The following is a 20295-nucleotide window of genomic DNA, read 5'->3' on the forward strand; positions in this document are numbered from 1 at the left end:
ATAACATTTTTGCTAATAATAATTTCCCTATTATTAGTGTCTAATAACACCACATAGCCCTTAATAATTCCAAACTTATATCCAAGAAAAAAACATTTCCTAAATCTTGGTTCAAGCTTAGTGTGATTACTTTCAAGACTATAAGTATAACATAAAGATCCAAAAAATTCAAATCAAGATAAGTAGGTGATATTTTATATAGTAATTCATAAAAAGATTTATTTTTTAGAATAACAAAGGATAATCTATTTATTAGAAAAACTGCATGAGCAACAACATATAACCAATAAGTCTTAGGTAATCTAGATTGAAATAACAAGTTGCGAGTAACATTAAGAATGTGTTGATGTTTCCTCTCAACAACAACATTTTTTTTAGGAGTTTCAACACAAGAAGTTTGTGGAACAATACTAAATTTGTTATATAATTCATTAAAATAAATTTTCTTTCCATGTCAAACCTAATAATCTGAACATCATGTTTAAATTGATTTTTAACATATAGAAAAAAAATTGTATAGAAGAGATCTAGTTCCGACTTTGGTTTTGATAAGGTATATCCAAGTATGTCTAAAATGGTCATCAACTATGATTAGAAAATATTTATGTCTATGAACAAAGAGAATACAAATAGGACCCCATATATCAATACGAATTTACATTTAAGGAATTTGTATTACTTTGCTGAAAATGAAGTTTGTGTTGTTTTGCAAAATGACAAATATCACAAGCAGTTTTAGAAACAAAATTCACATAGGGGATTTTTTTTTTAAAATGTAATCAATGGTTTTGATACTAGGATGTCCTAATCTGTAATGCCAAAGATCCACACCATCTTCTCTAAGTTAAGAACAAAATTGATTGAAAAAATTTCATTCTTGAGATCCACATAAGGTAGTATAGTCTTTGCTAAAGATCAACTTGTCCAATAATTTTGGATGAACTGTTGTCTTGAATTTGACATTTCTTTAAGAGAAAAAGTTAGTGTGCAGTTTGGATCTTCAATTAATCTTTGTACTGAAATGATAAAGGAAAATTTAGGTATACATAGGACATTAAAAATGACAAGATTTTTGGAAAACTGAATAATGTTAGCATGATAAGAAATGACGAAAGAACCATTAGAATATTTCATATTGATAGGTTTAATTTTATAGAATGTCACAAAATGTTCTTTAATGTAAGTAACATGGTCAGTATAACCAATGTCAAGGATTCAAGAAACCTTACTCTTTGTTTGTGTTTCTGGTGTAAGAGAATCATCAATGTACCTTTGAATTTGATTGATGTTATGATTTGATGTTGGTGGTTAAGAGTCTTTGAATTTGCTCTATTGTGAAGGGGTTCCTGTCTTGTTTATCTTCTTGACTGAAATTTTGTTGTAATTACTCATTCTTTACATTGAGATTATAAGTTCTTTCTTTATTGGTAGAAAATTATTCATTCTTTGGTTTATACCATGGAGGATATCCATGTTTAGAGTAATATTCATCCACCGTATGATTCAATTTATGACAATAAGAGTATTGTTTTTCCTGGTTATTGGATCTTCCTATGCCTATCCCTGTACCTTGACCACGCCAACCATTTCCTCTTCCTTGTGGTTTCTAAAATTCTAACTTTGATTGTTCTGATGTTGTGGTTTGCAAGAAACTTGTTCTGTTGTTTCTATATCTCAACAGTATTGAGAATAACCTTTATTTCAGTAGAACCAGTGAGTTGTCTCACTTGTTAAATCACCAAGGAAAAAACTTTGTTTATGTTGGGAAGAGGTTCCATAAGGAGAATTTAGGTTTTTACAGTGTTATAAATTTCACCAAGACCTTTTACAAAAAAACATAACATATTCAAATTATCTACATTGAACCGTAATCTTGAATAAATCACAATTGCAAGGGATATCACAAATGCAAACCGATATAAGTCTTAGAGATTCAAGTTCTTCCCAAAGAATTTTTAAATCTGTAAAAAAAATGAGTGACATTTATTTCACCTTATTTAATAGAGTGAACCTCTTGAAACAAATAAGAGATTCGAAAATGATCTCCTTAGAAAACTTTTCCTTTAAATCTTTCCAAAGATGTTTAGTAACATCTATGTAAATAACACTCTCAACCATTTGAGGAGTTAGAGTCCTTGTAATCCACGATAGAAACATGATATTGCATCTTTCCCAAACATCAAAATTAGGATAATAATTACTTGGTTTAGAAATATTACCATCAACAAACTTCAATTTGTGCTTGGACCGAAGAGCTCTTTTCATATTATGCTCCAAGTATGATAATTCATTTCATTAAGAGAGGGAGAAATAAGAATCAATCATAGATTTTCTCAGGTGCAAATAATAAGGACTGATGAGATTCAAACATTGATTAATATTATAAAAACTCTCTGAAATAGCTAATTCCATTTTTGTTACCAGAAAGAAAGTCAAGAAAGAATAAATAACAAAGAAAAGATGGCAAAAAAGCATAACATACATTAATATCATACCATATAAAAATGGAAATACATCTACAAGGGAAAAAAGTAAAAACATTAAGTAAGGACAAAATGGTAAAAACACAATGATGATTATTATTCTTGAAGAAAGACAAGAAATCTCTCGATAGTCATTAGACAGTGTGAGAAGTGCAGATCCTCTTGATCATGGATGGGTGAAGAAGGAGAAAGAAAAAAGAAGATGAAGGCACGACACAGGTAAGAAAAAGATTTTGCCTAAAATTGAAAAATAGAAAACTAACAACCTAAAAGTGTGATGAAGATCAATGATCTCAACAATTAACCATGCATTAAACGATCTAATAGTTCATATCAACGTGTAGTCAGAAAATAACATAGAAAAATACTCTTAACACATTATTGCCCGAATTACACATTCCTAGATCCAAACATTCATAGAACAAAACAACACCTAAGGTTTCTATTCTTAAAGCAATACTATTCTTGGTACAACATGATAGTGCATTATTATATTCCTGAATGTAAACGTTTTACTGTTGCAGTGAAAATTATTGTTATTATGCCTTGGTTGCTTAAACTTCCTCTTCTTGCTCACCGGAAATCTCTTCCAAAGATCTACCCTTTGCCTCAGGCACCATGAAAGTACAAATGAAGCCTAATATGTTAACCACTCCTAACACTAGCAATGAGTTCCTCACACCAATACCCGCATGGTACCCTGCATCTGTTTTGCTCGGATCCTGGTTTTGTGCCAAGTACAAAAACCCGAACGAGCCAACTATGGCTCCAAGCTTCCCAGATGCTGAAGATATTCCATGGCAAGTGGATCTAAACCTAGCTGGAAATATCTCTGCTGGTACAACAAATGTGGTTGCATTAGGTCCAAAGTTTGCAAAGAAAAAGGTGAGAGAGTAAATGACCACAAATCCAATTCGGTTCTCCTTAAGAGTCCAGTGGTCATAAGGAATGGCAAGAGCAAACATGAAGACAGTCATAAAGAAGAATCCCATCAACTGGATGGCAAATCTTCCTATTATATCAATGAAGGCCACAGTGAACCAATATCCCGGAACAGTACTGCAGAGAGCAATGAGAGTTTGAGCCCTTGCAATTTTGAAAACCTCCTCAATCGCATTCATGGTCTTTGCTTGAGGAATCCAACCAATTGCGCTGAAGATGTCCTTTTGGAACAAATTTTGGCTGTAGAATGCAATGTCAAGAAAGAACCATGTGCTTGTCGTTCCGAGCAAATGAAGTCCGTGGCGACTCATGAATTCCTTGGAGAACAATCCAAATGATTTTTTTTCATCCTCCTTTTTTGGCTCTACTCGAATCTCCATCTGCATAACCTTAGACATATCAGCTGCAGCTTGCTCCATATTCTTGGCAACCAATGCAGTGTAGCGTGCAGTTTCTGGCATCTTTAATCTTGAATAGTAAGTCATTGCAGCAGGAAGTGCTCCCACAATCAGAATTATCCTCCATAGATAGTCTGCTTGTGGAACAGTTGACCCCAAGGGATCAACCTCGTATGGTGGAGAATCAAACTGGGTCTTGAATATAGATGACATTATAATGGCAAACACTCCTCCTGCCAAAATTCCAAAGCCTTGCATGGCAAACACTGCAGCTATGAAGGCACCACGAGTCTTCTTGTTAGAATACTCTGACATTATGGTGGCTGAAAGAGGGTAGTCTCCACCAATACCAAAGCCAAGCCAGAAGCGGAAGAAGCAAAGGGTTGTCATCACAGTCTTTGCATCACGTCCGAAGGAAAGACCTGAAGCAACAGAGGCTAGTACCATGAGCATGAGTGTCATGCCATAAACCTTTTTTCGTCCCATTTTGTCACCGAGCCAGCCAAAGAACAGTTGCCCAGAAAGTGTTCCAATAAAAGCTACACCGTTAACAGCAGCTGACACAGTTGGAGGCAATGATCCAGGATTTGCAGCACCATCAACGTGATAGTATATGCGACCAAGGAGTTTTGTGACAAGTGATATACAAAACAAATCATAGGCATCAGTGAAGAAGCCCATTCCTGCAACAATGATTGCTGTGAAATGATACCATTGTGTTTTTGCCACGTCCAGGGCATTCAACACCTCAACTTGCTCTTTCCCCATCAATACCAATCTTTTCTTCTGCTCTCCCTCCCTCTCCCTTCCAAATGCTTCTGCGAAAATGGACAGATTATTCGAAAACATTATGTGAAACTTGTCTCAACTGCAAACACGCTACAATCATGCAACTGCAGGGTAATTTTTCATGAGTGACGACATATGATGATCATGAAAATGATTACAAGAATATATCAATACTGATTAGTTGATTATGATTATACCACCACTTGAACCATCCAAAACAACTCAATTTTCAGTTATGTACAAATAGAATTGCAATAAAGGTGAATATTACCTTATCCTGAAAAACTGGAAGGCCTTTAACCATGTTATGTGACAAGGAATAGGATAATCATATTAAAAAACTACAACTAATGATGATGTAGTTTTTAAATAATATAAAAGAAGAACGGTGAAATTTGTAAATGGATGTGAAAATATATGAAAAAAATTACAAGAACGGTGTAATTTGACAAAAATATACGTGGTAATCTGACAAAAAAAATATGTAATTTGATACTTGCAGAACAAATTACAAAATGGGGAAGTTGTTGTCATTAATCACGACTTCAAATTTTCAAAATAACTAAATCGGGGCTTCAACTTTGTTATTGATATGCACTGAAGTTGTGCACAATCAGTATAACTTGAATTGAAATTATTTACGTAGATATCGTCATGCATGCATATATACGATTTTGATTAAGTTTTTATCAGTTTTTTTAAATTGAAGTTGTTAGAGAAGATGACAACTTTAATACAAGGCAAATGCTCCCTTCACCCAACACTTTTTAACCTGCATCCAACATAATTTCAAAAATTTCGAAAATACTTTTTATTCTGAAAATAAAAATCCGAAATTAAAAATAATGCATTTTGGAAAAAAAAATCCGGAAGAGGTTTTTGTGTTTCGGATATAAAAATCTGGAAAAAAAAACAAATTTCATTCCGGATAAAAAAATCTGGATCTGAAAATAATATATTTCGTTAAAAAATTATCTGGAAGAGATTATTGTGTTCTGGAAAAAAGGGTCCAAAATGTAATTTTATATGTACCTATTTTTTAAGCGTATTTTCGGTATTTTCCTTGTGATTGGGTGCAATGATATGGTGCAGGAAGCAATTGCCTTAATATAATAAATTAGAGAGAAGTCATGCGGTTAAACACTAACGACTTCAGTTAATTTTTTTTTCTACGTTAAATGATTATTATTTTTTTTAAATGAAAATATTTATAATTTTTTTTAACTTCCTTGACATCATCAACTGAATATTTTATTGTGAAAAAAATTATTTTATGCTATATTATTTCTAAATTCAGTTTTAATAAGTTTTTAAATTATCATTTTTATTTAAAATATTAATTACTTTTGCTATAAAAATAATTTTCAGATTTTTATAAGGTTAAAGAATTCATGGTTTACTGCTTTTTAAGTATTGTTAAATTTAAAATTATTTGTGTTGTTTTAAAAGATTTAAATAATGTTACTGAAACAAGATAACGTTTAAGGTATACAATTATAAATACTAGAAATATGTAAACAATATTTATAAAATGGTAAATAAGTATGATTTATACATAAATAGGAAACAAATTTCATTTTTAAGAAATTGTGCTACATGGTTTCTTCTTTGTCTTCTTGGTATTCACTAACAATATTTTTAAATTTAACAATATTTATAAAACAGTACACTATGAATTGTTTAACCTTATAAAAAATTTAAAATTAGTCTATAGTAAAAGTAATTTATATTTTAAATAAAATGACAATTTAAAAATTAATTAAAACTGAATTTTGAAATTATATAACATAAAATAAAATTTTGCAAAAAAAAAATATTCAATTGATAAGAATTTTAGATAATTTTTAAAAGTTTACATAAATAATTTATATTAAAAAGGTTAATTATCATTTATCGTAGATTTTTTTTTTAACTATAATCTAGACAATTTCAGTGTAAATAAAATATATTAGAGTTGTCTTCCCTCTAACGATTTCAATTAAAGAAAAAATAACAAAATTATAACTTAATCAAAGTAGTATGAATAGATGATCATTATTATGTAAATATTTTCAATTAAAGTCGGTGGTATAGGACTCAACTAGTGATAAAGTTGGAGTAGTATTTCTTAATGAAGACTTTATTTATTTCTAAAAATTAAAATCTTGTAACTTTGATATTTTTTAATTTTTCCTACAATTATCCACTTACAATTTTTTTTAATGAAATTACACCATTCTTATAATTTGTAGGAATATATATATAAAGAAATTAACAAATTCACAGTTTTCATCTAAGTGGATGAGTTTGAATAAATAATCCTCATAACTAGTATTTAGGATAACCTAAATATATCAGGACTCTCACATAATCTTATTAAAATCTTGCTCGGCTGTTTACAAATATTTCTGAACAAACTGATTTTGTATGTACCCAATATGCTACATAAAAAGAAACACTATACCAGTTGGCGTTGGATCTACCGAAAGATATTAATTCTCCGCAACGAGATGAACCAGGGTTAAAATTCTCGCTGGGAGAGATGTCCACAATCAGTCCAAAGATACTTCTTAGATTGCCTCCAATGAGAAAACCTGTGAGAAAAAAGATGAAATATTATGTTTCAGAGTTCCAAAGTTCAATGGGAAAATGTGTAATCGAAAACACATGTCCTTCTAGAAAGAAAACCAGGATATAAGAGAAGAAACAGGTTAATTGATATAAGATGAAGCAGCCCCCAGACACCAGACACCAGAAGAACACAAGAAAGATATCTGAACCCCAAAAGAACAAACTATACATGCATGCACACAAAATATAAATATATTTTTGCTCTCAGTTTACATGCACAAAGAATCATTAATTCATGCCAATATTTGCATATCAATATTCACAAATCGTCATGCATAACACAGATATTAAATTAGAACATAGTAAATGGGATAAATAAAAGAAACATTTAGAGTGGACGTAGATATATAACCAAGTTAATTTCAGAGACATGTAGGCATGGAAAGGGACGAGACATTAGAAGGATTCATCAAAGACGAAAAGAACATGAAGAGAGAAAGGGACAACGTAAGATGCAATGTGAATCTAACCTGCAGGTACAAGAGAGTGTTGAGAGAGAGAGAGAGAGAGAGAGAGCAAAGGAGAAGAATTGGCTACACACAAAAGAGATGAATGTAATGGGAAATGATTTATAGGGAAAACAATAGTGACTTAGAAAGAATATACCTCATCTTTTTCGTTCATATTTTTTATACTTAAATAAATTATTATTTTATTATAATATAATATTTTATTTAAAAAATAGTTATAAAATAGTTGTTTTTACTATTTATAATGTAAAACAAACTTTTTTGCGTACAGCACATGTTGAGTTCACACATGACTTCAGTTTTTGGGTTCCATTGGGTTGGACGTCAGATACAAGTTCAACTCCAAATATAACATTGAATTATTATGTTGTGGAATTAAAAAACTTTAAAGAGGTCACAAATCCAATCATAAACTTGTTAATATTTTCATAAAGGATTTAATAAAAGAAAAGTGTAAAACAATAAAATTTATATTAATTTGTAACTATTAATACAAGTATGTATTACAAAATAAATAAAAAACATAAAGAAAAATTATCAAAATAGAAATCAATTCGACTTCAATCTTCTTCTTATTTCAAATTTTGTACTCCATAATTTTGCATCTCTGACATACTAGTAACAGCACCTCAAATTAGGCCTTCTATAGTTCCCAACTATGCTGTTGCACTCCGTGTATAATTATTTAAAAATAAATTAAAGGTATGAAACAAATTTGAAGGATGAAAAAAAGCACTATGATGAACAAATTACACAGAAAATTGCGAGATTTCAATAGTTTTGTGTTAGGTTGGTATGGAAGAGAAAGAGAAATTTACCGAACCAAAGTTCTTTCGTGCTCCAACTCAATCAAAAGAGTCCATTTTGCACAGAAGTCCATAATGGCGTGAATATTGATGTTACAATATATATGATATATAATGTAGAAATATGGTGTTCTTTAAGCAATAATCTCCAAACCTTAAATATAATTTTTCAAAGGTGACTGTGGAATATAAAATATTTATTACTTGTGGCAAAAATATTTATCATAAAATAAATTAATAAACTCATTTTTTTAAATTTCATTGTCAAGGGAGGATGAATTGGTTAAATAATGCAAGTTTCAATTTCATTTATGGTGAAGATAATGGTAGGAGTTATATCCGAAGAGAAAGTAAAGTTAACTTCGATTTCATTAAATATTGTTGGGAGTTCTTAAAAGAGGATATAATCACGACAACGAATGAGTTTGTAGATAGAGGAAAATGGCTCAAGGGTCCAACGCGTCGTTCATAAGTTTGATACCCAAGGTCGATAACTCTGAGCAACTTAGTGATTTTAGTTTAGACCTATCTCGTTGGTTGAAGGTTTATATAAAATAGACTTGAAGATTCTGTCATTAAGGTTGAAAAAGGTGATTAGTAAAGTAAAGTTATTGATCCTAGACAATTAACTTTCCTATAAGGCAGGGGTTATTGGATAGTGTTCTCGTGGTCAATGAGGTTTTAGAGGAGGTGAAGAGGAAGAAAAAAAGTTGTGTTTTCTTTAAAGTAGATTATGAGAAGGTTTATGATTCTGTAAGCTGGGAGTTCATCTTTTATATGCCAGGAAGGTTAGGATTCTATGAAAAGTGGGTTAGATGGATTAAATCTTGTATGGAATCTTCCTCAGTGTCTGTGCTTGTAAATGGGAGCCCAACCAAGGAGTTTTACCCGAAGAGGGGTTTGCGTCAACGTGATCCTTTAGCGCCTTTTTTTGTTTCTTATAACAGTTCGCAGGCATGTCAAGGAAAGCAGTTGAAAAGAATTTGGTAAAGAGCTCGGAGATCGGGGACAAGAAGGTTAAGGTAAATATGTCCAATATGCAGATGATACTTTTTTCTTTTGTGAAACAAACATTAAAAGCATGTTTAACTTAAAAGTTATTTTTGAATTGCTTTGAGTTAGCCTCTAACCTTAAGGTGAATTTCTTGAAGAGTAGAATTGGTGAGGTGGGAGTTGACCAGTTTGTGGTTCAATGTTTTGCAACAATTTTCAACTGCGATGCGATGAAAACTCCTTTTAAATACTTGAGGATGCTAGTGGGGGGGGGGGGGGGGGGGGGGGGTGTCACAAAAGAGGTGTGTTTTGGGATGGATTGTTAGAAATAATCAAGAGTAGACTGGGTAGATGGAAAGAGGTGTGTTTTGGGGGAGGTGTTGTTCATACAAGGGTTGGACCACCACTAAAATGATTCATATTTATTTATTTTTTCTTGTTGATAAAAAAAATCTTTCGTTAGAATAGATTCTAAATGACTTTTATAACTCTTATATCATATTAAGAAGTTAACTTTAAGTTTAACTAAACCTTTGACTTATAACATGATAAGATTTGTACCCACTTATACTATAAAATGTTCTTATCTCCAATCGATATGGGATCTCCAACATAAAAAAAAAAAAGATATGCATGCACACAAATATAACTTTAGTTTTTAGGAAATAATTAAATCCATGATAATATTTGCATATCAATTCAAATGTATCATATTGAATCTTAAGTTACATCTATTAAGATAATCAAAGAGAATATTATATGCATGGTGCATCCCTGAAACACGTGTGAATGAAAAGGTGAAACATTTAGAATGGACGTGTAGATAACCATTATTTAGCCACCTAATGCATGCATGGGAATGTGATGACAACAAAAGGATTGAATGCATAGAAGACAAATGGTATATGGAGAGGAAAAAAAGACAAGGATTATGAAATTGGCCTTTAGATAACAGAGCATCTCAGATGAATTTGGAGAGGGAAAGAAAAAGAGAAGAATTGACTTAAGTAAAAGAGAAGAAGAGACGTGCACTTATTTATAAGCAACATGTAAGAAGTAGGTGCAAAAAGAAAATCAGATATTCCACGATCATTTACCCTTGCTTAATAATAATAATTTGATAGTAAAATACTACTGTTCAATTTTTTTTAACAAGTTTAGATATTTGATTATAAACTATTATATGACGTGTTTAAAATTTTATTCAGGTATAATTATCTTTTTACACTACATTTAGCTATATATTTTTTATTAATATTCAATTTATTATCATGATTTTAAAAAAATCAATTTGGTCTAAAGATTTTTTTTTAAATATACAATTTGGTATCTTTCATTCCCATAAGCTTATGCAATACCTAAATGTGGAGATTGCAAATTCAAATTGCCACTAGAAATAAAGAAGGAGGATTGAAGAAAGAGAGAAATGAAAGGACAAATTTGAGAGAAGAGTTTGAGGGTTAAAAAGTGAAGATCATATTTGTTTTTGGTTGTGATGCAAGATATGATAAATGATGATGAAGAAGTTATTGTTGTAAGAGTGCCGCTGGTGGAGGAAGATGGATAGGGTTGGAATAGAGGGAAGAGAAAACGAGTTTAGGATTGAAGATGATGACAACACTCTGATGTGAAAACATGTGGGTATGAAAGTGTCACTTACTCTTACCCCACATCATCAACCGGCATCATTGGTGGAACTTTAACAAAAAGGACCAAACTTCATAATTTTTTTTTTTAAATCTTAGGACTAAATTGATTTTTTTAAAACTATTGTAATAAATTGAATATTAACCTTAAATATAGGGACAAAAAGATAATTATACATTTTATTTATTTTATTTATTTATAATATGTTTATATTAAATAATAATTTATTAATAAAATATAAAGAACATTAATATCAACCTTAACTTAATGTATTTCAATTTAATTAAATTGTTAAAAACTATCGCATTACACTAAGAAGATGAGAATGTACATATAATATGAAAGCATTTACTATTGTATCTTAATTTAAAACCAGGAAAACAAAAACAAAAAGTTTAATAAACGACACATTTTTTAGGAAAATTTAGTTATATTATTTTTATATATTTTTTATATTTTAAAAAATAACATGATAGTATTTAATCTTTTTTATAAATATAATTTGATGACAAAATATTATATTACAATTACATTAATCTTTCTTATTAATTTGTGTTATATTAAATGTTGATTTGATAATAAAATATTATATTATACTTAATTCTAATTTTTTTTATTATAATATATTTGGATCAAATAATAATTTAATAAAAGAATATTATACTTACAATGATATAGTTTTTCCTAAACCGATATTTTAGTTTTGCTTCAATTTGTTAATTTACAAGGAATCATTTATATACTTTTCCTAGAACTTGAGTCAGGTGAGTGTCATACCGTTACAAATAATGTATTAGTTTTTTTTCAAAGATAATTTATTCTTGAAGATGACCCAAAACTACTTATAACCAACATAATATACGGTTTTAATTTCCCTCAGAAACACCACTTTTTTAAGTTTGCCTTTGTTGAATAATTGATAATGAATCTTTTATTTTTTTTCAAAGTGATCATAAGATGAAAGTGCTACACAATTTGAATTAGTCAGATATATAAGTATAAATGATACTTAATTAAATTTGCTGGAAAAAAGAAAAAATGTCTCACTTATATATAATTTTATTTTTTAACATGGTTAGATCTCATTTCGACTAAAATAATATATTAAAATCTATTTTTCAATAAACATTTATTTATTTGTTTTGTTAATTTAGAAAAGATTTGTTTGAAATATTATGAATACATAATTAACTTTGGAGATTACCTAAAAGTTTGGCAAAAACTTTAGTTACACCTAACTTAATCGTGTGGTACATAATCAATAAATGAAGCTAAAAAAGTAAGAAAGACCACGTGAATTCACGGATTTTCAAATATGAAATCTTGCACTTTTGTTTCTTTCATCTTTCAAATATGTTTTACATTGTACAAGTTTTGTTAATTAAATATATTTTTTAATGAATTTTCATAAAATTAATCTCAAAATAATTGCATTGAAAATAATTCTACTAGGATCAGTATTAATATTTACCGAATTCCAAAAAAAAATATTAAATTATAAAAAAAATATTAAATATAAATTAATATTATTTTTCAATTAACATCAATTAATATTTATAAAATTTGTTCTCATTTAACCATGTTTTCACACTACAAATACAGTATTCACATCCAAATGTTTTGCTTCCTACCCAACACAGATTCCCAAATTTCATGTAATGCCCGACTTAGTAATCCCCACTAGTTATCTATGAGAACAAAAAATCTAGTCTGAATAATTAAAAATATAATTGTATAAAATTATAAGTTTCTATAATTTAAAGGATAAAATTACTTAAAATATATTATTTATGTAATTTAAACAATAAAATTATTTAAAAAGTATTATTTTTTATTAATTTATATAATTTAGATAATAAAATTATTTAAAATATATTATTTAATAAATTGAATACAAAATTTTAAAAAAAATCAATCAATCAATGAAAAAGATGTAAAGTGGGGTCTTTTCGTCACTCTTGGGATGCTAAATAAATAGTCGGTATTGATATATATGTTATATATCATCATATTTTGAACCATTTTAGGATACGAAAGGTTAATGACTGAAAAAAATTATGTCCCAACAGTGAAAAACATTTTATCAAAATTAAAATTATTTAAAATAAAATATTTTTTATTGATTTATACAATTTAAAAATAAAATAGAAATTAATTATATAAAATTATATCATAGATTCTCCTATATCAGAAACCTTTTCATATAGAAAATTTTATTATTAAATTATTTAAAATATATTATTTAGTAAAATGACTGCAAAATTATAAAGTTATGTATATGTTATAACATTGTATAAAACTATAAATTTCTATAATTTAAAAAATAAAATTGTAAATAATGTAATATGTAATATTATATACAATTGTATAAAATTATATTATGTTATATTCAATTTTGAAATATATATGGATATAATTGATTGATGGTTAACTGATTTTATAATTTTGTAATAATTTTATTAAATAATATATTTAAATATCTTTGGAGGATATGACAGTGAAATTATCATAGTCACTATAAAAAATAATTAAATAAGAAATAATTTTAAAAATAAAAATAATTAATTATTATATTGATTAAATTTATATTCTTTTATAAATTAAAAATTTATTGGTTTTAAAATAGTTTTTATTATTACTAAAATTTATAAACTGATTTATAAATTGATATCTAATTATTTAGAATTTAAAATAATTGGTAGCTAAAAGTTTAGTAACTATTTAAATACAAATTTAAAAACTAATTTATAAATTTTATTAATAATATAAATTACTTTAAACATTAATATATTTTTTGTCTTTAAAATAATATTTAATTTAATTAATATAGTAATTAATTATTTTTTCAACAAATTATATACGTTTTTATATAAGATTTTGTATTGTTGTATTGGTAATAAGTTAATTGTTGAAAGTTGTGAAACTTTCTTCACATATATTACTTTCAGATATGATTTAGTTAATGATTTTTTTATCAACAATAAAAAAAAATACTACATGTTTTAACTAGTATAAAAAAAAACAACAGGCATATATATCTAACCTTCAGAATTCTCAAACCATAAACACATACAACAATGAAAAATAATGGATAACTAAAAGTTAAGGGATCAAAACCGTGTATTCAAGAATTAAAATTATATAAAATTTAAAACTAAAAGACTAAAATTAAAAGAAAATAAGAATTAAAAATTGTAGATTTTATAAAATATTGGACCAAGATCAAAGCCATTTTTTCTTTTTTATTTCCTTCATGTATTTTTCTTGGAAGGTATGTTTTATATGTGGCCCTTTCTTCCTACACACACCCATGGTTTTCTCAACATTTCATAAGGTGTACAAAATGTCAAAAGTCTTTCTCCAAGCAATTTTGTTGGAAAAATTACACATTAAATGATTTGGAATGTTTTTAGATTATACGTTGAAATGCATATTATAGATTGCACAAGTATTATTTATTTTCAATGATATTTATATTTTGGATTGTAGGATCTTAAATGCATTAACACTTTCATATGATTTTTTAATTGATTAATCAAGATTAAACAAATTTAATTATGGATCATACAATGTAAAAGTTAAAAAATTGTTATGTTAAAAATAATAGAATCTGATTATTTTTAACATTATTTAAATTTTTTTATTATATAATCTGTATTATTTGAAAATACATTATGAATTATACAAACTGTGATATTAAAGAACAATTAAAATAAATAATACTAAATTATACAATCTGAATTACATCACCAAATATTTTTCAGAGTTTTTCCAACAAAATTGCATAGAGGGATTCTTTTGAGATTTTTCATATCTTATGGAGGTGTAGAAGGAAATAATAGGGGTGCAGGGAGGAAGAGCCTTTTTATATGTTTATGTTGTTTTTGTCCATGAAATAGTGTTTAAAACGGTTTAAAAAAGGAGGCCGAATTAAGGAGTATACTATTGGCACCCCTACATTACCATTAAGAACTCTCCACCTCTTTTTCAAAAAACGAGCTTTTATGAAAAAGAAAATACTCGTGACTTTTGACCACCCTGAATGAGTTTCCTATGTATTAAATATTTTGAAGAAAAAAATACAATTGAATTATGTTTTTGTCATGTGAAACTCTTAGGAAAAAATAACACAATAGAAACAATTACTTACGAATTACCTAAAAGGTTAAGAAACTATTATACTCATGAATTAATTTAGTCATTGAAATAATTATGAAACTACTAAAGAAATCAATTTAACTGCAAACAAATAAAATATGTTATTTGTTATCTTCAACAATTTCGTTAATTTAAAAATAACTCGATTCAATATTTAATATTTTGATTCATTCAAACTTGATTTATTCATAATTAATTGTTTTCAATTAAAAAAGCAATTTGTATCATAACTCACTCAATCAATTACGGTTAAAAATTAACTTGCAATACAATTAATTCAATTCTAATTAAACATAAATTTATATGGTACACAATTTGATTAATATTAAAATAAAATTTAAAAAGATATTCACATAAAATTAATTATACAACAAAACCAATGTCAAAGGTTAAGGATATATAAAAGTTGAAAATAAAAATAATTACATACCATAGCAAGTTGATTCGCCCTTATTTGGAAGCATTTGCCTTGGTTAAAAGGTAATCTAAAAGTTTATCTAAAAGTTAAAGTTGGTAATCTAAAAGTTTAAAAGTTAATCAATAATTAGCTATGAAAATCAAGAGAATAGACGCATGGATTCAGATCACTTTTCCTCTTTGTATTATCACATTCTGGAATCACGAGTTGACAATTTCTAAACCCTACCTAATTTGATACAAGTTAAATGGATATAATTTCTCATTTAAGAAAAATAATCGCAGTCAAGTTAATATCGTGATTATTAATATCTATATAACATTTTATTAAATAATTAATACTTTCCAGATTATAGCATTATCTTTTCTATGGCCAAATTATGGTATTATCAAACTTTTACTTTAATATATTATGTATTAATATTTGATACATTTATATTTCTTGTGACTTAATGAACTCAACACAAATGCCTTTAGTTAAACCCATTGATTCAATTATTATTTTTAAACATATATTAGACTTAAAGAAACAGTTCAAATATATAAAGTTCTAAAATTTTTAAAAATGCAGACAGTGATGTTCGAGCTAATTTTTGTAGTTAGATTTGACTAAACTAGTATTGTGTTTTAATTTTCAGAATCCAACTTATACAATTAATTGAGATAATTAAGTCAACTAACCCGAATTAATCTAATTTAATACAGATAATAAATAGAACTACATATCATATAAAAATAATTTTTATACCTGCATTTTAAATTTTCCTAATTTTGCAAGGAACTATTTCCTGGCCATGTAAATATACTAAGTATAAAAAAAAAAATCAAAGTATAGGATGGACCCTTACAACTATTCAAATTTAAATAAAATAAACTTTTAGTAAAAAACCACTAAAAAAAATATTAAATAAAAATTGATTTTAAAAATAATAAAAATAATTAGTTATTATATTAATTAAATTAGATTCTAAATTAACATTATTAATATTAAAATAATTTCTATTATTAAAATAATTTCTAAGTTAATATCTAATTAAGTACTAGAATTTAACTACCAACTAACTAGATTCTAAAGTTAATAACTAAAATTTTGACAACTATTTAATACCAATTTAAAAACTATTTATTAATAATAGAAACTACTTTAGATATCAATAATTTTTTTAATTCTTAAAATAATATCTAATTTAGTTGATATAATGACTGATTATTGTTGATTTCTAAAATTAGTCTCTTTCTAATGATTTTTTTATAGTATATATTGAGTAAATTATATATTATTTTATAAACTAAAAAACTATTAGTATCTTTTTTTTTTATTAATAAAAATTTATAAATTAGTTTTTAAATTGATATATAAACACTAATTACATTAAAAAAATTAAGAATGGTACACATCAACTTAAAATTTGTTAAATCAATATTAATACTTAAATAATTTAAAAATTAATTTATACTTTTTAATTTTTTCTAAAAAAATATTTTATATGCGTTGAAATCAATTAGATTGATTCTAAGAACATCCTTATTTGGTGGAAATTAATATTCGGAAGTTAATTTAATATTTTTTTATAGTGAAAATTATATAAATTGGTTAACATATTTTATATGTAGAATAAGACACTCAATAATATTTATTAGTTGTGCTTTCTATCGTCACACCACCTCTCCCAAGCAGGACAGCAAGACATTTTGCTTTGAAATAATAAAACGTTTTGACAACAGCAAATTAATTAGAAAAGATAGAACACATCAACCTCCTTTAGAGAGCTAAAACTCAAGAGGACTGGAATTTGATGGAGCAAGTAAAGGAGATACTGTGATTCCATAGAATTTCCTTTCTCACATAATATTTAGAATGAATGATAGCCAGGCCAAAAGAAACGTATTATAGTCTTTCAAGAAGAACAATATGAGATATCTTGAGGGGTTTGTGAGGGATGTAGGTCACTGGAAGGAGGAGAGGTGGAGGTTTAATGAGGGACGTAAGCCACATCAATGGTTGAGCAACCGTGTCACCTTTTTTCTCTCTAAATTTTCGGGGTGGAGAATACGATATGCTTAAGATTTTTCAGAAGTGGACTAGGGAGAAAGAGGTGTTCATCTCACGTAGACTTAACAGGTGGGAAAGAAGGTTTAGTTTTGTGAGGTTCTTTGAGGTGGAGAATGCGAGTAGATTAGAGAAGGAGCTGGATGGTACACATAGGCAATATGAAACTTTATGTCAATATCCCAAGATACAGAAGAGCTGGTTTTGAAGAAGGAAGTGACCTGTCCAAAGTGGCTAGAAAACAACATAATCATGTTCCAATCAAGAACAAAAAGGAGGAGGTATGGAAGGAGGTATGGAAGGTAAACAAGAGAAAGCAATCCTTTGCAGATGTTGTGAGAGGCTCCTCATGTGAGAAGTGGAAAGGAATCATTGTTGAGACTAAACAACAAGTTCTGCCATGGATGGTTAACAATGTGGTGTGCCAAATGTCTCCAAATATTAACTTCAGTCAGTTGTGTGAGGAATTCATTAAAGGAGGAATGAGTATGGTTAGAGTGACGTTTTTGGGAGATAACTTGGTTCTATTAACGCCAAAAGAAGGTGAACGAATGGATGAACTTCTCAACCTTAACAAAGAATGGTTCAAAAGTGTTTTTGAAGTCATAAACCAAAGATCTGAACTCTTTGTAGCAGTACAATTTGCCCATTTCTCTATGGAATAAGGATTGTTTTTCGAAAGTGGTTGGAGAAGTGACCACTATGGTTTCTATTGATGAAGTTACAGAAACATGGGATAATCTCGAATATGCAAGGATCCTAGTGCGACTCCTTAAGTCCAACAGTGCTAATCTGTCCAAGAATATGCTGATTAACGGTCAAGCTTATCATATCCATGTTGAGGAGGAAATGCCCAACCAAGGAGGAGGCCTTTGTAGGTGCAATTGTAATCATTATGCATAATTTTCGTAATATTTCATATTAAAATATAGTCACATATGAGTATTAATTGCTAATTTACATATAAAATAATCCCTAATTTATGAATTTATACCTTTTTACATTTTTTATGATCTTTAACTGAGTAAGAACATTTTATTCCCAAATCTGGTGTTAATTGCAGGTTTCTAGGGAAGAATGGAGATTTGAACTAAAGAAGAATGATGTATGCTAAAAGGAGAAAGCTGGAAGGACTAAAACGCACAAAAGAGAGAAAAAAGTCCAACCCATCAACGAGAATGCGTCAGATTAATTGAGCTATTTTTATGTTTTTTTATCATTAAGCCCATGAGCGCGACGTAGGAAGTCACATAACCCTAGCAAATTAGGTTAAATAGGGGGCTAGAGGCACAACCCTAGTGTGCCAGATTGAGAGGAAAACACCATTGAATGAATTATAATCAATTGGGAGAATGGAAGTTTCTAGAAGTATGGGTGGCTAATTCTACCCTTTTGGGTTTGGGAGTAATCTGTTCAAACTCTTATGTATTGAGGTGATATTTAACTATGATATAATATTTTGTTTTTGATTGATTATTAGTATTGTTGTTTTGCTTTTAAATATTTGTGACATGTTTGAGAATCTTAAATATGACTGTAAAGTATTTTTAAGGTTCTAACCTAAACAACAATACTTAACATATTTGAGTGTTAAGAATAGATTTGATATGTTAATTGCTATTATCGTTTGAGCTTGATTCTAAGTTGTTCTTATAAATATGCGAGAGATCGATATTTAGGGAACATTCTTAATAATTTTTATATGCGGGGATTTGATATAAATGACTTTTATACGGACATCAATTTCAATCAAAGAACATAATGTTAACATACTAATAAAAAATACATAAGAGTGAGACAAATGAAACCTAATCTCTATTTTTCCAACTTGAAGCAACCAATTCTTTTTTTGTTTTCTTATTGATCATCGTCAACACAATCATTCTCAACACACTTTAATTTGTTCTGTTTTATATTTAAAGATTATTGTACTTGATAATTCACTGTTCCTTGTGGGATCGATATCCGTCCTTAGGGACAAATTATTACTTCTAACAACGCGGTGCACTTGCCGTAGAAAGTCATCAAGAAGACTCAGAAATGAGGTCAAAGGAATTGAGGTAGGAAGCCAATGGAGCGAGGAACCTGACGTTGTTTGCAGGGAAGCCAAAAAGTTATTTGAAGATAGATATCAGGTGACACATGATTACAGGGTCAGACTTGGAACTGTAGAGTTTAAGACTCTGTCCTTGGAGGCTAGTTCAGGTATGATTGCGAATTTCACAGAGGAAGAAATAAAAGAAGCGGTGTGGCAATGTGAAGGCTAAAAAAGCCTTGGTCCGGTTAGGTTCAATTTCAACTTTATCAAAGATAACTGGGATACTCTTAAAAAGGATATAATGGATGTCGTGCTTTCGTTTCAGGATACGGGGTGCATCGCAAAGGAATGTAATGCATCTTTTATAGCACTTGTGCCTAAAGTGTGAGATCCCACAAAACTTGATCAGTACAGGCCTATATCCCTTGTGGGTGCAATTTATAAAATCATATCTAAGGTGTTGTCGTGCCGCATCAATAGTGTTTTACCGACGG

The 20295-nt window shown here is 28.4% G+C and overlaps 1 protein-coding gene across 1 annotated transcript; it reads right to left on the reverse strand.

Moving 5' to 3' along the window:
- Positions 1-2776: 2776 nt before the first annotated feature.
- Positions 2777-7764, reverse strand: LOC137829985 (inorganic phosphate transporter 1-4-like). Its single transcript, XM_068637040.1, has 3 exons — positions 7693-7764; positions 7056-7185; positions 2777-4641 (listed from the first exon to the last, which is right to left on the reverse strand). The coding sequence occupies exon 3, from the start codon at positions 4589-4591 to the stop codon at positions 3038-3040; it is 1554 nt and encodes a 517-aa protein (XP_068493141.1). The 5' UTR covers positions 4592-4641; positions 7056-7185; positions 7693-7764; the 3' UTR covers positions 2777-3037.
- Between the last annotated feature and the right edge of the window lie 12531 nt (positions 7765-20295).

This window comes from Phaseolus vulgaris, chromosome 7 (assembly GCF_000499845.2).
Source record: "Phaseolus vulgaris cultivar G19833 chromosome 7, P. vulgaris v2.0, whole genome shotgun sequence".
Lineage (NCBI taxonomy): Eukaryota > Viridiplantae > Streptophyta > Magnoliopsida > Fabales > Fabaceae > Phaseolus > Phaseolus vulgaris.

What these genes read in the sequence shown, in the direction of transcription:
- LOC137829985 (XM_068637040.1), bottom strand. Translation starts at nt 4,591, where the DNA reads ATGGGGAAAGAGCAAGTTGAGGTGTTGAATGCCCTGGACGTGGCAAAA.